The sequence below is a fragment of the Megalobrama amblycephala genome, linkage group LG4 (assembly GCF_018812025.1).
Source record: "Megalobrama amblycephala isolate DHTTF-2021 linkage group LG4, ASM1881202v1, whole genome shotgun sequence".
Lineage (NCBI taxonomy): Eukaryota > Metazoa > Chordata > Actinopteri > Cypriniformes > Xenocyprididae > Megalobrama > Megalobrama amblycephala.
The window spans coordinates 10,022,898-10,040,299 of record NC_063047.1 but is presented as its reverse complement, the minus strand read 5'-3'; the positions used below and the strand labels follow the sequence as shown (position 1 = coordinate 10,040,299).

The window sequence follows — 17,402 nt, the reverse complement described above, 5'->3', positions numbered from 1 at the left end:
AAATGGACACAGCGACCCCATTGGAACTCAATTGAGACAAGTGAAGCCCATTTTTAGCGATTTTTAGCACTTCCGTTTCTGACGCGCAGACTCAAACTAAGCTTGATGACGTCAGCAACCTGTCTGACAGATGTAAATCTTCTAGTAGCTGTGCGTGCAAACTGCCATCGTTAATCTTGCAGAGACGGCGAGCTTGAGCGGGGAGTTCTTTGGCGTGAGTGAGCAGGAGTAAGAATTCTGATTAATTATTTTGTATAGTATTTTAAAATGTAACGCCAGTACGCCATATTAAGTTAATGCATACTATTGCCTGCGAGCTTCTCCTCCTGTCTGTACGGTAATTTCTCTACTGTGCGACAGAGAGTCGAGTGGTTATGACGCAATCGTTAGCCTATTTTTACAAAAACTGTTTCTACGGGGCCATAATGTAACATAGAAGGTAATGGAGCCCTTTATACATTGTCGTGTATCTTTAGAAATAAATAATGGACAAATGGAGTCTTTAAACGCCTCAGATGTAAAGTTATTCGCTGTCAAAGTGACGCCAAAATGAATGGGAGTCAATGGGATGCTAACGCAAGTGAAGTTCTGCTACAAGATGGCGGCACGCGGCCGACTTCAACTTCCGGTCGACTTCCTTGGGCACTGCGTGATACCCGCGATAGCCAATGAGAGCAAGCAAGCTTCACCTAGGCTACTGGAAGTTGCGTGCTTCTTTATCTGAAACTTAGCAGCCACAAACATGGCACAAAAGTGGAGTATTGAGAAAGAAGATCACCCATATTCCTTTTTTTTTTCTTTTCTATTTTGTTATTCACAAAGCAGAACGTGTGGCAGGAGAGCCTGCTGACAATGTCTATTGTCCTCCATTTGTTTTTATTCTCGAGTCACGTTTGATCTCTCGAATCTCAGTGAGATATTGCGTCGTTCCTGCAAACAACAGGTGTGTGGTCTCGCAGTCCAGTCGAATCATCTAGTGTGTGCGTTCAGAGGATTATAATGCAAAAAATCAGTTGAAACGGTCATTATTTCTGTGGTCTACCACAATTTTAAAATCGGTTAAGATTTGAAAATCGTCTAGCCTTTAAACCGCTCTTTGTCTGGCACTCAATTTGCCAAGGTTTGAGTTATGTAATTTACCCCACAGGACCTATTATATAATAAACTGTAGAACAAACTAGGTAAAAGCACATTTTATAGCCTACTTAAATAAATATAGCCTACTTTCCTTAAGTAGCGACTGTTTAAGAACCAAGTGTTCTCAACTCTGGCCCTCGAGTTCCACTTTCCTTCAGAGTTTAGCTACAACCTTGATCAAATTCACTGCCTATTGCTTTTTAGCAGCCCTGAAGACCTTGATTAGGTGTGTTTGATTAGGGTTGGAGCAAAATTGCCGAAAAGTGGACCTTGATGTTGGCAAGAGTTGAGAAGCCCTGTTATAAACTATACAAACATTAAATACATTTTACTGGATTCAGTGCATCTTGAACTTGTATTTTTTGTTGGATCTGGCAGCTTTGAGCAGGACGTTCTTATTCAGTATGTGTCTAGATGAAGACCTGACAGTTGTAGCTGTATTTAACCATTTTTGATGAGGTCCACACTGGTTCCTTTTTGTTCCGTCCATGCAGTCGTCATCAGCAGAAAAAAACATTCTAGTGGAAGTATCCCACTTAATGAATTTGCTTAATAAAGTAACATTTCATTTAAAAAACAAGTGTCCTTAATATTTTTATATGTCAAGCTCACCGTTTTATAAAATCAATCAGTCACTCATTGTGTCCAACTACGCTCTTTAGCAATAACTATTCATATAGCATGAACTTCTCTTCTTATGTTCTATTATCTAGAGTTCAGTAGTGTAGTGTTCTGCTGTCAGCAGTTCTGTAGTGTAGAATTACTCACTTGGGCTGCACAGCTCGCAGTGGGGGTGGAATGAAGAGAAAGTAGGCAGTGGCCAGAGAAAACAGCAGAGCTGGAGGGGAAACCAGGAAATTCTACTAATTCTCCTTTTCCACTCTTCCTCTTCCACTCAGACATGCTCTCAATATTTCCGCCTGGATGTTTCTCTTCTTTCCTTCTTTCCCCAGCTTCACCCCTCAAGACATTTAACTCAATTTTTTCCCTTCCTCTGTTCTCTTATTTTCTGACTCAGTCTGCGTTAGCAGATGGTGTGTAAAAGTTCAATGTTCATTCCTTCCATTACCGGCTGTACCGATGAAAAACAACGCTGTGAGAATCTATCCAGACCAGAACCAATTCGTGAACTCATTAAAAAGCCATCCTTGGGGTTTGTGATTTGATATAACTTGACACAGGCTGTCTCAGGGGTTCAAAGAGCCTTTTTGTTTGTATAATATAAAAAAAATGTTAAAGCTGCAGTCTGTAACTTTATTGGTTAAAAATGATCCAAAATCAATTTGAGCATGTACATAACCTGCCTGTTCAAAGCTATCCCCTTACCTTAGGCTGATTCACAACAGTAAGCTTGTAATAATGTTTTCTAATAAGATTGGTACTGGTGGGTTTCCACAGGAAATTCGAGCATGCAGCCGTTCATCTTTGCGTCATTACATCACGTCTGTAAACAGAAAGAAGGAGTCCCAGCTAGGCTATATGGCATGTGAGGATGCTGCAGGTGATAATTTATAGCCTTTTCTCACAGCAGCTACAACAATTAAACATATCATTTTGATGGCGGATTGTAATCCAGAAATTCCAAATGACAATCATCAATGACAACTGGAGATTCACCCGTAGTCAAAAGCGAAAGACTTCGGACTGCGGAGTGGCTACAGAAATTGAAATGTACAGGTAACGCTGATACACACTAAATACACATAGTCACGCAATGCTGATGTTGTTAACATTAACAATTTGAGAACAAAGTATAGCAGTAATAATAATTTGATTAATAGATTGTTTGATTCAATCACCATTGGCAGCGCGATTTATTGTAGGCCTAATGCTTTTTTTCTCAGTTGGTCAGAACAAAAGTGGCAGACATGTTACTTGTTCAGATGATATTTTCCAGTGAAAATTCTTATTTTGGTCATACTTCCAAGATGTAGAATCTGTGATTCTGAAGTACAGTATCCACACCTTGTTGTGACTGACAGCAAACATTAGATTCATTCGCGCTTAGGAGTCGTGCCGATGTAAAGATGGTAATTCCACAAATAACTGCAATAGCAGGCTTCAAACAGAGGCAAAACTTACGGACTGCACTGCTTTAGGTATGAAATGCTTGAATGAGTTTAAAATGACCATAGATGTAGTAGAGCTCAAAGCTTATCTCTTATAAAACTGGTCTCATCATAGTCTCTTTTTTTAATTTTTATTAAAACACATCCCGTCTTTGCATGTATGTAGCTTCCTGTGTTGACTTGGGGTCATGCTCACTTGTCTAAACTGGGTTGAGAAGTGCAGAAACCTCTCAATGATCATTTCACTAACCTCCATCACTGTCCCTAGCTTAGGCTGCTTTGCTTGTCAAACATGATCACAGCGAATTTCCGCTTGATGAATGTGCAGAGCCTGAAACCTGTAGCTACCACTTCTTATATTCAATACAGAACAGGACATGTTCAGTCATGTGAAATTATTATTTTGAGCATATAATAATGTAAGTGTGAGCGCTTTTGTTTTCACAGATAACCATACAGGAGAAACAACAGAAGGGTTCAGGATTCAGTTTATTAAATTTTGATTCCCTTGTTATCATCAAATATTTATGTGATTCATTAATAGATATTACAGGCAATTCTGATTAATGCTGTGATAAAGAGTATTGATTTGTTGGCTACACTGATCCAAAATACAGAACAAAGAACATATTAACTATTATCCCACTCAACATCTGTCATTTTATACAAAACGTATAAATTATAAAATGTTATATAATACTCTTTGGGCTTCAAGAGTGTGAATTTCCAGCAAGAACTGAGAAAATGAGAGTTCCAAAGAACAGCTTTAATTGATAAATAAAACATGAAATGACCTTGGAATTTATTTTAACTTAATTACACAGACACACACTAGTTTTAACTTTAACTCACCAACTGTCTACATGGTGTTTGTGTAAAAAAACAATACAAGGGAAGACACTGAAATCATGCAGAACAACAGCTTGAATCCAGTTCTGAATCAACAGATTTAATTTATTGGCTAGGCTGAAATGGGGGCAGATAATGACACTGCATGAACAACGCATTTTCATGAGAACAGTTTGTCTTCTCTACAGTCTTTTATTATCCCTGCACAAAAACACAGATTACATTTAAAACCTGACACAATCTCCAGCCAGACCAAAAGATGACCTCGACCATAACATGAGATGAAGAAGTAATCAGGCATCTTCTCTCTGAAAGGCTGAGACATTCAGGAGAAAATTAAACACACACACACAGAGGGTGTCACTCCATTATGATATTCTGGTTCATGATGGAATAAGACATGTGCGCGTTTCCATCTCTCCCTGCTGCTTCCAGTTTAGGTTAATCCTGTTTTCCCTCTCTCCATTGGCGTGATCCTTCATTCCATGCAACGTAAACAAAGAGCGCCAGAACCACGTGGACGGCAAGCACAGCAACGATGGCAGCATAGAAATAGCTGTCATTGCTGGAGTAACCCAGAGAGCCTGTGAAGAAAAGAACAGAATTCAGGAGAAATTATGGTAAAAGCAAACCAGCAACTCAGGACACGATAACATAAAATGGCTTGTAGAGTAGCTAACATATAGATATTTAGCACTGGGACTTTGTGTGGACTGTCTAACAATATTAATTACAACAGCAGTCTTCATGAATAATAATAATAATAATAATATTAAGTATTATTATTATTTAAATAAATGGATAACAAAAAGTTAGCTTATCAGCCTCTAGAAGCAAAATACCTTCAAAGAGAAAAGACTTTGATGTAAAATACAGTCCGATGGGGAGAGTTATCATCAGAATAGTGAAAAACAATAGTGTCTTGAGCACAGAGACAAGAGAACCGTCATTCCTGAATGAATACAAGAGGAAGAAAGAGACAAGGAGAGATTAGACAAATTAAACTATTTTAAATAATTTGCAATCATCAAGTGCACTAATAACATTAATGATATTATATGTAAATGTTTATTTCATTTTAATCTGTTAGTTTCGTGCCCTTATTGAATGTGATTTTGTTGTAAGGTCACGTGCAGTCTGAGCAGAATAAGCACATCATAACAAATAGCTTACCCTCTGAAATCAGGCGCGGTTCCGGGAACGGAGCCGACATCTGTCTTGTCGTAATTTTGCATTGTGTATTTTTATTCATGGACAAAAAAGAACAAAAAATGAGAGGAACTCAATCGCTCATAATTCCGTGCTGCGACATCTTGAATGATTTGCTCTTCCGGGTCTTTGTCACATGATTTGGATTATAATGACAGCAGTTGTCTGCGCTTTTGCGCATGTCCGCTAAGGGGCGCCACAGCACGGCAAAGTCTTGCCAGTAGTGCACGGGTATACAGGATCTGAAGACTGTCTAGACGGGTGGTTTGCAATCACGCACATTTTGGCTTCGTTAGGAGAGCAGAGCTAAAATTGTTAAGAGTAAAATGTGCAGTGCTGTGTGTCCACAGGACCAGGTCTGAAAGGCACTGATGACCTCAGGTAGGAATTCAGTAGTCTACTGGTGTACATCGGTGTACTAGGTCAATGCTATTTTTTTTTTTAATATAACAGAAAATTGTCATAAATGAGAATTGGTTTTGACTTACCTGGTTAAATAAAGCTTAAAGGATTAGTTCACTTTCAAATTAAAATTTCCTGATAATTTACTCACCCCCTTGTCATCCAAGATGTTCATGTCTTTCTTTCTTCAGTCAAAAAGAAATTAAGGTTTTTAATGAAAACATTTCAGGATTTTTCTCCATATAGTGGACTTCAATGGAGCCCAAACGGTTGAAGGTCAAAATTACAGTTTCAGAGCAGCTTCAAAATGTTCCACACAATCCCAGACGAGGAATAAGGGTCTTATCTAGAGAAACCATTGCTCATTTTCTAAAAAAAAAATTAAACATTTTATACATTTTAACCATAAATGCTCATCTTGAACTAGCGGTGCGTTCCAAACGGGATATATCGCCCTCCGAAGGGCACTTCGGAGTGAAAATAATCATGGCCGCCATATTGAAGGGTCGTTCCAAACCAAAGTGCTCAAAACTGGCCACTTCAAAGGGCCCTTCGGAATGAAGGATTTCGAAGGGAACAACTGATGGACACTTCGGGCCCCCATGATCCTTTGCACAGGGAAGTTGTTTGACGTCACAGAATGGGTACAGGAGGTTAGGAGTTCGATTTTAACTATAAAGGTATATATAATATTTTTCTGTACTACTGTAATATTTAAACGAGTTAGATTTGGTACATTATTATGGTCAAAATGACATTGTACTTAAACAAAAATACTTTACAGCTCATTTATCAGTCCATTCAAATGTTTCAAATACATAGATACAATATAGCCTACATGCGGTAAACCTAAAATAAATAAATAAATAAATAAAAAATAACGTTAAACAAAAGGCGCAGCTTGCACAATTTATCCTCCTTGATTGTCTCGTTAAGATGACGCTGAAGTGCGTTCCAAAAGAACAGTTTTTTTTACCCCTACACCCTTCATCCCTTCGAAGCTCCGGAGGGTAAACCCTCTGAAGGGATTAGGGCATAGGGATGAGCCCTTCCGAATGGAACGCAGGGTAGCTCTCTTCTTCTTCTTCTCTGTTTGAATTACAGCAGTGTAGACACTGCTAAGTGTATTATTGCCCTCCTCATGTCAAAGTTTGAACTAATTGTTATATACTTGCACTAGCATATTGTATATGACAATTTAATTAAAACTTTGACCTGTGGTGGACAGTAATACACTTAGCAGTGTCTACACTGCTGTAATTCAAACAGAGAAGAAGAAGAGAGCTAGTTCAAGATGAGCAATTATGGTTAAAACAAAAATTTATTTATTTTTTTTTTAGAAAATGAGCGATGGTTTCTCTAGATAAGACCCTTATTTCTCATCTGGGGTCGCTGTAAACTGTAATTTTGATGCTCAACCGTTTGGGCTCCATTGAAGTCCACTATATGGAGAAAAATCCTGGAATGTTTTCATCAAAAACCTTAATTTCTTTTCGACTGAAGAAAGAAAGACATGAACATCTTGGATGACATGGGGGTGAGTAAATTATCAGGAAATTTTAATTTGAAAGTGAACTAATCCTTTAATAATAATCTAATAGAGAAAACCGGTGCTTAGTTGCCAATAACTTTACTACATTATATGTGATGATATTGGGCTTTAAGTTTGCATAAAAACAATTCTGGAGAAAACCAACCTTTGTGGACTTTTGACTTAAAGGGTTAGTTCACCCAAAAATTACCCCATGATTTAGCCATCCTAGGTGTATATGACTTTCTTCTTTCAGACGAACACTGTCAGATTTATATTAAATAATGTCCTGGCTCTTCCAAGCTTTATAATGACAGTGAATGAGATTTTGAAGCCCAAAAAAGTGCATCCATCCATCATAAAAGATAACCATACGGCTCCAGGGGTTAATAAAGGCCTTCTGAAGTGAAGCGATGCATCTGTGTAAGAAAAATATCCATAATTACAACTTTAAAAACTAAAATAACTGGCTTCCGGCAGACGGCCGTACGCATGTTGACCAAAAAAGTAACCCCTGACACGATGTAGGAATAGCGTAAGCTTTGACGCCTCTCGCTGTTCAAATAAGTAGGTCAGGGCAACAAGCTCAAGCTCCTCTTCTCTTATATCAAAATCCTTATTTCTCTTTAAAAATTCTAATTTTAGACTTCTAATCCATGACCGGTGTTTTGTTTTGCTCTCTCCTCTGAGCTTCCGCATTCGTCATTACGTCATGCGTTATGTCAGAGTTCACTCTTTCGCCGTAAATTGATGCGTACGGCCATCTGTCGGAAGTTAGTTCTTTTAGTTCTTAAAGTTGTAAATATGGATATTTTTCTACACAAACACATCTCTTCACTTCAGAAGGCCTTTATTAACCCCCTGGAGCAGTGTCGATATCTTTTATGATGGATGGATGCTTCAAAATCCCATCCTCTATTCACTGCCAATATAAAGCTTGGAAGAGCTAGGACATTATTTAATATAACTCCGATTGTATTCATCTGAAAGAAGAAAGTCATATACACCTAAGATAGCTTTAAGTTTAGTAAATCATGGGGTAATTTTCATTTTCAAGTGAACTATCCATTTAAAACCTTACAGTTACTGAGATATGGCCATTGTGACAACTTCCCTATTATGACAACTAGCCCCTATTTAGAACATTTCATATTTTTTTTCTTTTTTCTTTAATTAAATAGAAGAAACCAAGGCTAGTTTTCAAACATTTCACTGCATTATGGGCTTTTAGTTTGAAGGACAAAATGGTTCTAATTTAAATGTTTTTTGAACTTGAAACCAACATAATACACACAAACCAGTATTGTATAATTGGACTTTTAGATATAGCCAATATGAAAACTAGCCCTGGTCTCCCTTATATACAGTAACATAAAGCATTAAAATAAATGCAAATATATATATCAATAAAAATAAGCAAATAAGATTTGTCTGTTTAAAATTAAGACCCGCAAGTCTCCAAAACCCTCAGTACTGTATGCTTTTTCCCCACGGAGCTTGAAAACATATTTATGCCTCTTTATGTCTGTGGTGGATATAGAAATGTCATCAGTGTCAACACTTCCAGATATTCTTTGAAAATGATTGCTCTGTCAGGTCATCATCAGCTGCCCCTTACCACCAGCGCTTTTAGTGTCTTGAGAAGTAATGAATGTCCCTCAAGGATAGGAGCATGTGCAGAGAAAATGAAGGTAAGTTATCAGGGTAGAGAAAGAGATTGACATATGTTCAGACAAATGGAGATAAGATACAGCAACATAAGAAAGACAAGACTATAAAGAAAAACAGATGTAGTTTAGTTCTCAGCACCATTGCATGCAGATCACCTCAGATTGGGAATGCCCACTGGGAAATACAGAATATGATATATAGATATATATCAAAAAGATTTCACTAAAATAATTATTGTTGCAAAAGTAAAAACACACATCTCTATATACATTAATTACGGATGTATCATTTGTATGTTACTGTATCAGTCTTATTTTCCATTACTGCAAAAAATCTTTACAGTCTGTAACTTGGAGGCACACTACTTGATATACAAAGCATCCATATACAAAGAATTTACAAAGGAAACACAGAACATCAAAACATATTTTTCAGTGTTGGTTGCCATGGTATCAGCCAATCTCTATAGGAACTTGAGAGATACTTGACAGTTTGCAGTAGTCTTATTTTCTCTGTTTTTTTTTTTAGCTCAAGTTTGCTCAAACAAAAACATAAAAAGGCTGACAACCACTCTATTTGTTAAGGAATGTTCATTCTACAAGGAATACCACACAGACTGTTGTAGAGTAGATACGACGGGTACGACGGTGCTAAAGGCACACCATAGTGAAAAAGTTTTTTTTCCTCCACTGTCACTGATGTAGTTTTGGTTCCTTGCCACTGTCACGTTTGGCTAGCTCAGTTGGGGTTTAAAAAACAATTAATATTCAGTAATTTTATTGTTATTGAACTGAATTGAGACTATTGTGTTCGGTAGAGTTGCTTATAGCTAAACTGAACTTGTTTCATAATTGATAAACTTTGCAACATTGACACAGTTGAGCTGAAACAATATTGAACTAAACTGATTTTTGATTAATAATCACACTATCTTGTTTGTAGAGCGACTTTACAGCTTAAATTGAATTTGTTTCATGATGAATTTTATAACATCAACGATTTTCTTGTTTATTACTGTGAAGCTGCTTTGGAACAATCTGTATTGTATAAAGTGCTATATAAATAAATTTGACTTGACTTTTGTATTACAATCATATAAATGTGTGTGGTGGCTCACCAAAAGACCCCCTCATCTGAATAGTGCTTTTACAGTAGATGTCAATTCAATTACTAAGTTAATACATGTTCAAAATCACTTCAGCAAAGTTTGTACCATATTCTTTATTTAAAAACATAAATGAATTCAATAAATATACTGTCATTAAAATGAGTTCATTTTAAAAATACAGAAAAATGGAAATAAATAAAGATTCAGAAAGCTTCTTACACAAGAAATATAATTTAATGTGGCTTTACAGTAACAATAAATAATATTTTATATGATTAATATCATAATTTAAATATTATAGTTTTATTATGAATACAGTGATTATTTCTAAGGTGGACACCCAACATAATAATATTGAGCAATCTAAATCTAACCATGTCATGTCAACAAATGAAAAAGTCAGCCAGCTATTTATTATCAGTTCAATTACATTAATGTGCCTGTAGCCCCAGCAATAGGGTGATTTTTACCCCAAATACCACCCTTTTATATATTCTTCAGTTGAAAAAAGCAATCATTTAATTACTTAAAAAAAAAAGTGAAAATCATTAACAAGATCTTTGTCTTGAAATATATTTTGTAATAATATCGATTCTTATTTGCTATATAACCCTATAACATTTTAAAGGTGCAGTGTGTAAATTTTAGTGCCATCTGTAGCGGTGAGGTTGCGAACTGCAACCAACAGCAGCTCACCCCTCCCTTTCGTGTGATTTGAGAAGCTATGGTGGCCGTCTGGCCGACACAAGCCAGTCAAGCAATGAGGTTTCTTCTTACTTCTAACAAAGAACGGTCTCTGCTTCTAATAAACCAGACTACTACTACTTACTTCTTCGTCCATATTCAACATAGTGACGATGCAAGCTGCCTCTAAAAACATGAACGATTTAGAAGAACAACAACATAATGACTAAATACACTCTGTAGAGTGTTTGTCCATTTAGGGCTGCTGTAGAAACATGCTGGTGCAAAATGACGACTTGACATGGAGGGGGGACCCGCGGTGTATGAGATAGAAATGGCTCATTCTAAAGTAATAAAAACATAAGGGTTCATTATGTAAGGTCTTTATACACAACTGAAAACATAGGTATGTATATTATATTCCATTTCTGTCAATAGATCCTCTCAAATTTTTCACATTGCACCTTTAAAAACCTTAAATATCAGATAAACTTAATACAGAATCGACTGTGTTACTGCCCACGATCACATCAAGAATCACCCAAATTCCTGTGAACCGTGGGTATTTAGAAAAGTGCTGTGGTGATTTTTGGTGCAATCTAACTGTTAAGTGGAAAATAAAAACAAATGCACATTTCACCCTGGTGCACCTTTAGGCCTGTTGTACCCTTATATTGTGGACTGTTAGGTAAATGGGGAGTGATCTACTAGAAAATAGTATGTGTTACTCCGCCCTTATACACGTTGGCCTCTTTCACATTGTTATTGGTTCCTGCTGGTGACTGTTTACTCTTTATAGCTTCAGTGTTGTACCTGGAACTTTCAGTGAACAGCGCTCTTGGGGTGCAGAGAGCACGAAGAATCTGTTTGTACTCTTGCCTAAAGTTCTGGTTGAGCAACCCATAGACAACAGCATTCAGACAGCTGTTGAAATATGCCATAAAGTAGCTGGTAACAAACAGCCACTCCGGGACATTCGGCGCCACTCTTGTAGGGTTAACTGCCACGGCGAGCCCAATGAAGTTCAGAGGCGCCCAGCACACAGCGAACAGCACGAACACCACAAACATAGTCAGGAAATTCCTCAGGTCAGCTGCTCTGACCTTTGGATTGGGCCGGACACGACCTTTGACCCTAATCACCAATGTCCATATGCGCAGGTAGCAGAAAGAAACCACACCCAGCGGTACAAGGAAGTGGATCAGAACGACGCAGACTGTATAAGAGGAGCTTGCTGTCTGGGTGAACGTGCAGGAGAAGACACGTGGGTCGTATTTTAGGGAACCCACAAGGAAGTTGGGCACGGTGGCCAGAGCGGTTAGCACCCAGGTAAGCAGCAGGTACAGACAGGTGTTCTGGCGTGAATAGAGTCGGTCGTAGCGGAGACTGTGGCAAATGTAGCAGTACCGGTTGATGGCGATAGCCGTGATGTTGAAGACCGACCCAATCACACTCAGTCCCATTACAAACCCACTCAGCTGGCAGTGCAGGGAGCCCATTGTCCAGCCATTATGGAACATAGCGACCAGAGCCAAGGGGTAGGGGTACAGCGCCACCACCAGGTCAGCAACAGAAAGACTCACCACAAAGATGTTACCTATGAGAGAGAAAAAGAGAGGGACAAATTTAAATTGTATTAAAATATTTACATATATTTTTGACTATCTAAATGAATTAAACCATATTACAATTGCTTGTGACAACTGGGCAACCCAAACACAACAGCAAAGTAAAAATAAATGATTAAATAAAAATTCTGTCACCCATAAAAAAAGAAGGTATTCTGAAAGCCATTGGAGTCCAAACAACATTGTATGGATAAAAATAAAATAAAAATAAATAGACATTTTTCAACATTTTTTTTTTTTTTTTCAAATAATAATTTGAAAGCCAATGGTCCCCACATGGACATGGACCCGGACCCCACTGATTTTCATTGTATGGACAAAAAACAAACAAACAAACAAAAAAGCCACTGAGACATGAAACAATGACATGATGGTGTTTAAATGACAGAATTTTCATTTTTGAGTAAACTATCCCTTTAATGCACATAAATACATATCATATATGAATACCTATAGGGGGTATTCAAACTGTTTACTATATTGAGTGTTGCTAGTAGCCATTCCCCCTTGACTGTACCTATATGCATCATGAGGTGGATCACATGAGCTCCACTCTCATTGGTAGTCATATTATGTCATTATACATTTGCATAGAGTTGAACTCTGCTCAACTTTGTTGCATTGCCAACGGTCACTGTTGCTCATGTCACCTCATATCACCAACTCTCATTGAAAATGAATGACTTCCGGTTGCTTTGTCACAGCAAATCGCCATCAGTGTGAATGCCCTTCAGGGGACCACAAGGACTGCTGTGCACAGGATGCCTTTGCCTGTTACCATATGAGGGACAATGAGTAAATGTGCCTCTTTGTCTCTATCACTAAACCATTACTCAACATATTATTACCTCTTTTTTTTTTTTTTGGCTCCTTCTAAATTTTTGTTACTTGCTTATAGGGCTGCAACAAACGATTATTTTGATAATCGATTAATCTATCGATTATTAGAGTGATTAATCGACTAATCGTCGATTATTGCACTGATTAATCAGTAAGCTTTGTTCGATTATTTTACTTTAGCAATTAGTTAAAATATTGAGTTATACTGTACTTTAACTAGTAAATAAAACAAGGAAATCACTTCAGCTTTTAAAAGTGTATTTTTAATCATTTTCAAGCCAACTGAATAGACCAATATCCTTCAGGTTAAAAAAATATAATGTAATTATGTGGGTTTTTAAAAAAAAATGAAACAACAACATACATACACACACATTATATATCATATTATATTTTATATATGTGTGTGTGTATATATATATATATATATATATATATATATATATATATATATACATATACACACACACACACACACACACACACACACACACAAACTATGGAGTTTATGGTCACTGAATGGCTTTCCTGAGGTAAATGTTACATTTTGTGTGATATATTTGTTTGCAAGTTTTATTGACTTATTTCTGTGGTTAATACTCCGATTAAGTGATTACAATAGAGATGGATTCATTTCAGTAAGTTCAGTAAGTACTTTTTGATGTTCATTCATGTTTATTTCACGCTGTAATAGAGAGGAATAGGTTCACATGCCGCTTGAACCGAGGTCTTACAGCGATCTGCCATACAACGTTAAACAGCGTCACCGCCACAAGTATTGTTTGAATCCCGTAGTAATATTGACTGAATTTAAAAGCTTAGACTTAGTTTTATATCAAAAGTAACCTGATCTGTCGGTGCGTTGTCTGTGTCCTCTTTGCTCTGTGATGCATCTTTCACTGTGTGAGAAAATGAACGTGGCGTGAGAACAGTGAGTTTGAATGAGAGTTGGTGGCCCTGCATGACAGTATTCTGTAGTTATGCTAAACGTTATGTTTGTTATGTTTATGCTATGTTAATCTCCCACATTTCACGGGTTCGACTTCGTTTGCAACAAAGTCCCTTTAACAAGTCATTTCACTCGGCGGCCATCTTTGAAACGCCTCTCGGGCATCCTGGGCATCATGCAATCTCTTTGAATGGGGAAACATCAAATTCTCCAAAACTGTTCGCCAACCTTATGATTAAATTTCATATTTGAAATCACCAATGAAATCTAACTACAACCGGCTCATAAATTTAGTTTCTAAACGCTCGAATCATGACAAAAAAACGTACTCGGTTACTAACGTAACCTCGGTTCCCTGAGATACGGAACGAGTACTGCGTATGGGGAAAAGTCTCCCTTTTTCCCCGTCACTGAAGCCTTTTTCAATAACGCAGTGTAACTGCACCGTCATTGGTTCACTCATGAGAAGTTGTTGAACCAATGACAGCGCGGCATAGCTGCGCGGCCTATGGTGACAAAGCGCGCGAATATTCCCGCCGAAAGGGGCGGGGTTTAGTGCTATATAAGCCGGCGTTTCGCCATAGGATTTCAGGCCATATCGACTGAAGCGACGACCCTGAAGCCGCAGCCTCGTGGCACGGCAAGTAACGCAGTACTCGTTCCGTATCTCAGGGAACCGAGGTTACGTTAGTAACCGAGTACGTTCCCTTTCGATACTTCACTCGTACTGCGTATGGGGAACGAATTCAACCGTGCCGTGCCACGGCAGGGAATGACTGGACATGTTTGGGACGCCTAGAGGGGTCCACGAAACTAGTAAGAAGGCCGAAGCCGTCGAACCCTTAGTTACACTACAAGAGGAGATCACTCCTGAACCGGTTTGAGGCAGAGCTCGAAGAAGCCGCTGTATCACACCGATAGGACCCGAGCTTGCAAAGTCAGAACGTCCAACTGGTAAAATCTGACAAAGGTGGACGGCGAGGACCAGCCGGCCGCCTCACAGATGTCTTTGATAGAAACTCCACTGGACCAGGCCCAAGAAGAGGCCATTCCTCTAGTGGAGTGAGCTCTAACTCCTATGGGGCATTCCAAGCCCATGGAGGAGTAACAAAGAGCTATGGCGTCGACAATCCAACGCGAGAGGCGTTGCTTTGAGACCGGAGACCCTTTGGTGCGGCCACCAAAGCAAACAAAGAGCTGATCCGATAGCCGAAAAGGCTGTGATCGCTCTACATAAGTTTTCAATGCCCTAACAGGGCAGAGCAACTCCAGCTCTTGCTCTTCTGACGAGACAGGGAGCGCAGAGAGGGAGATGACCTGTGCTCTGAACAGGGTCGAGAGCACCTTGGGGACGTAGCCATGCCTGGGTTTCAATACGACTTTAGAGTCGTTGGGCCCAAACTCAAGGCAAGCAGGGCTCACAGAGAGGGCCTGCAGATCGCCGACACGTTTTACCGATGCTAAAACCAGTAGCAGAGCGGTCTTAAGCGTCAGGGGCCTGAGGTCAGCTGAGCACAGCGGCTCAAAGGGAGGTCCTTTGAGAGCCCTAAGGACCATAGATAGGTCCCAGGTGGGAACAGTGAGGGGGCGAGGAGGATTCAATCGCCTAGCACCCCTCAAGAAACGCACCACTAGGCCGTTTCTCCCTGCCAACTGGCCAGCGATAGGAGAGTGAAACGCTGCGATGGCTGCTACGTAAACTTTGAGCGTTGAAGGGGCTCGCCCTGAATTCAAACGCTCTTGGAGAAAGGACAGTATCGGAGATACGTCACACTCCGCTGGATCTATGTTGCATGCAGAGCACCAATCAACAAAGATCGACCATTTCTGGGCATAGAGACGTCTCGAGCTCTCGCCTGAGAGATGGTGTTCAACACGTCCCCGGGGAGGTTAACCGGCTCCCGTCGAGGGACCATAAGTGCAGAGCCCAAAGTTCTGGATGTGGGTGCCAAATTGTCCTGTTCGCCTGAGAGAGGAGGTCCCGTCTCAGAGAAATGGGCCACGGGGCTCTCGTGGAGAGCCTGAACAGCTCTGAGGACCAAACCTGGCTCCTCCAGAGCGGGGCCACCAGGAGGACTCTGTGCTTGTCTTCCCTGATTCGTCTGATAACCTGAGGAATCAGAGCGATCAGGGGAAACGCGTAAAGAAGGGTGCTGGGCCAATGGTGGGCCAGCGCGTCATCCTTCTTCGAGAAATAAGTTGGGCAATGAGAATTGTCTTCTGAGGCGAAGATGTTGACCTCTGCCTTCCCGAAGAATTCCCATATCCTGAGAACCGTCTGGGGGTGGAGCGTCCACTCGTCTGAGGGGACATTGCTCCGAGACAGCATGTCTGCTCCCAGATTGGTTTTTCCAGGAATGTGTGTCGCCCTGAGCGACAGAAACCTGGGTAGAGCCCATTCCAGAAGACGCTTCGCCAGCGTGCATAAGCGGCTGGACGAAAGACCTCCCTGGTGATTTATGTACGACACCACTGTCATGCTGTCCGATTGGACTAGGACGTGGCGTCCCGTCAGGTGAGCCTGAAAGAAGTGAAGGGCACGTATCACTGCCAGCATCTCGAGGCAGTTGATATGAAGATGGCTCTCCTCGTGTGACCACAAGCCGAAGGCCGGTCTGCCCTCGCAAAGAGCGCCCCAACCCGAGTTGGATGCGTCTGTCGAGAGCACCGTCCTTCACGACACCGCCTGAAGGGGTACGCCACGTTTGAACCACTCGGGGTTCAACCAGGGCTTCAGGGCTGATAGACAGGCCTGATTGACCTTGAGACAGAAGCAGCCATGCCGCCAGGCGTGGGGGGGGACCCGAAACTTCAGCCAGTACTGCAGAGGCCCCATCTAAAGAAGGCCGAGCTGTAGAACTGGGGAGGCGGAAGCCATCAGCCCTAATAACCTCTGGAAGAGCTTCAGAGGAAGGTAGGCTTTGTTTGTGACGGAAGCCGCGAGCTGCTGAATGGCCAGAGCGCGCTCTGGCGAGACTACTGCCGTCATGCGGACAGAGTCGAAAACCGCTCCCAGGAATGAAATATGTTGCTGCTCCCTTGAAGCATGTTGGAAGATATGTTGAAGCTCTTGGACAGGTTGACCCTGAGTTCCAGGCATTCTAGATGGCTGAGGAGCACAGATCTGTGAAGTTCTAGCTCTGCTCGCGAGTGGGCCAGAATGAGCCAATCGTCGAGATAATTCAGAACACGGATTCCCATCTGTCTGAGTGGGGAAAGAGCCGCATTCTTGCACTTGGTAAAAGTGCGAGGAGCCTGGGACAGCCCGAAGGGTAGGACCGTGTATTGGTAAGCCACACCCTCGAAGGCGAATCTCAAGAATCGC

The 17,402-nt window shown here is 40.3% G+C and overlaps 2 protein-coding genes across 2 annotated transcripts; both read right to left on the bottom strand.

Moving 5' to 3' along the window:
- Positions 1-3,676: 3,676 nt before the first annotated feature.
- vma21 (vacuolar ATPase assembly factor VMA21) lies at positions 3,677-5,413 on the bottom strand. The gene is made up of 3 exons (XM_048187346.1): positions 5,229-5,413; positions 4,898-5,007; positions 3,677-4,639 (listed from the first exon to the last, which is right to left on the bottom strand). The coding sequence occupies exons 1-3, from the start codon at positions 5,288-5,290 to the stop codon at positions 4,497-4,499; spliced, it is 315 nt and encodes a 104-aa protein (XP_048043303.1). The 5' UTR covers positions 5,291-5,413; the 3' UTR covers positions 3,677-4,496.
- Positions 5,414-10,228: 4,815 nt separating this feature from the next.
- Positions 10,229-12,415, bottom strand: mtnr1c (melatonin receptor 1C). The gene has a single exon (XM_048187345.1). The coding sequence runs from the start codon at positions 12,178-12,180 to the stop codon at positions 11,368-11,370; it is 813 nt and encodes a 270-aa protein (XP_048043302.1). The 5' UTR covers positions 12,181-12,415; the 3' UTR covers positions 10,229-11,367.
- Between the last annotated feature and the right edge of the window lie 4,987 nt (positions 12,416-17,402).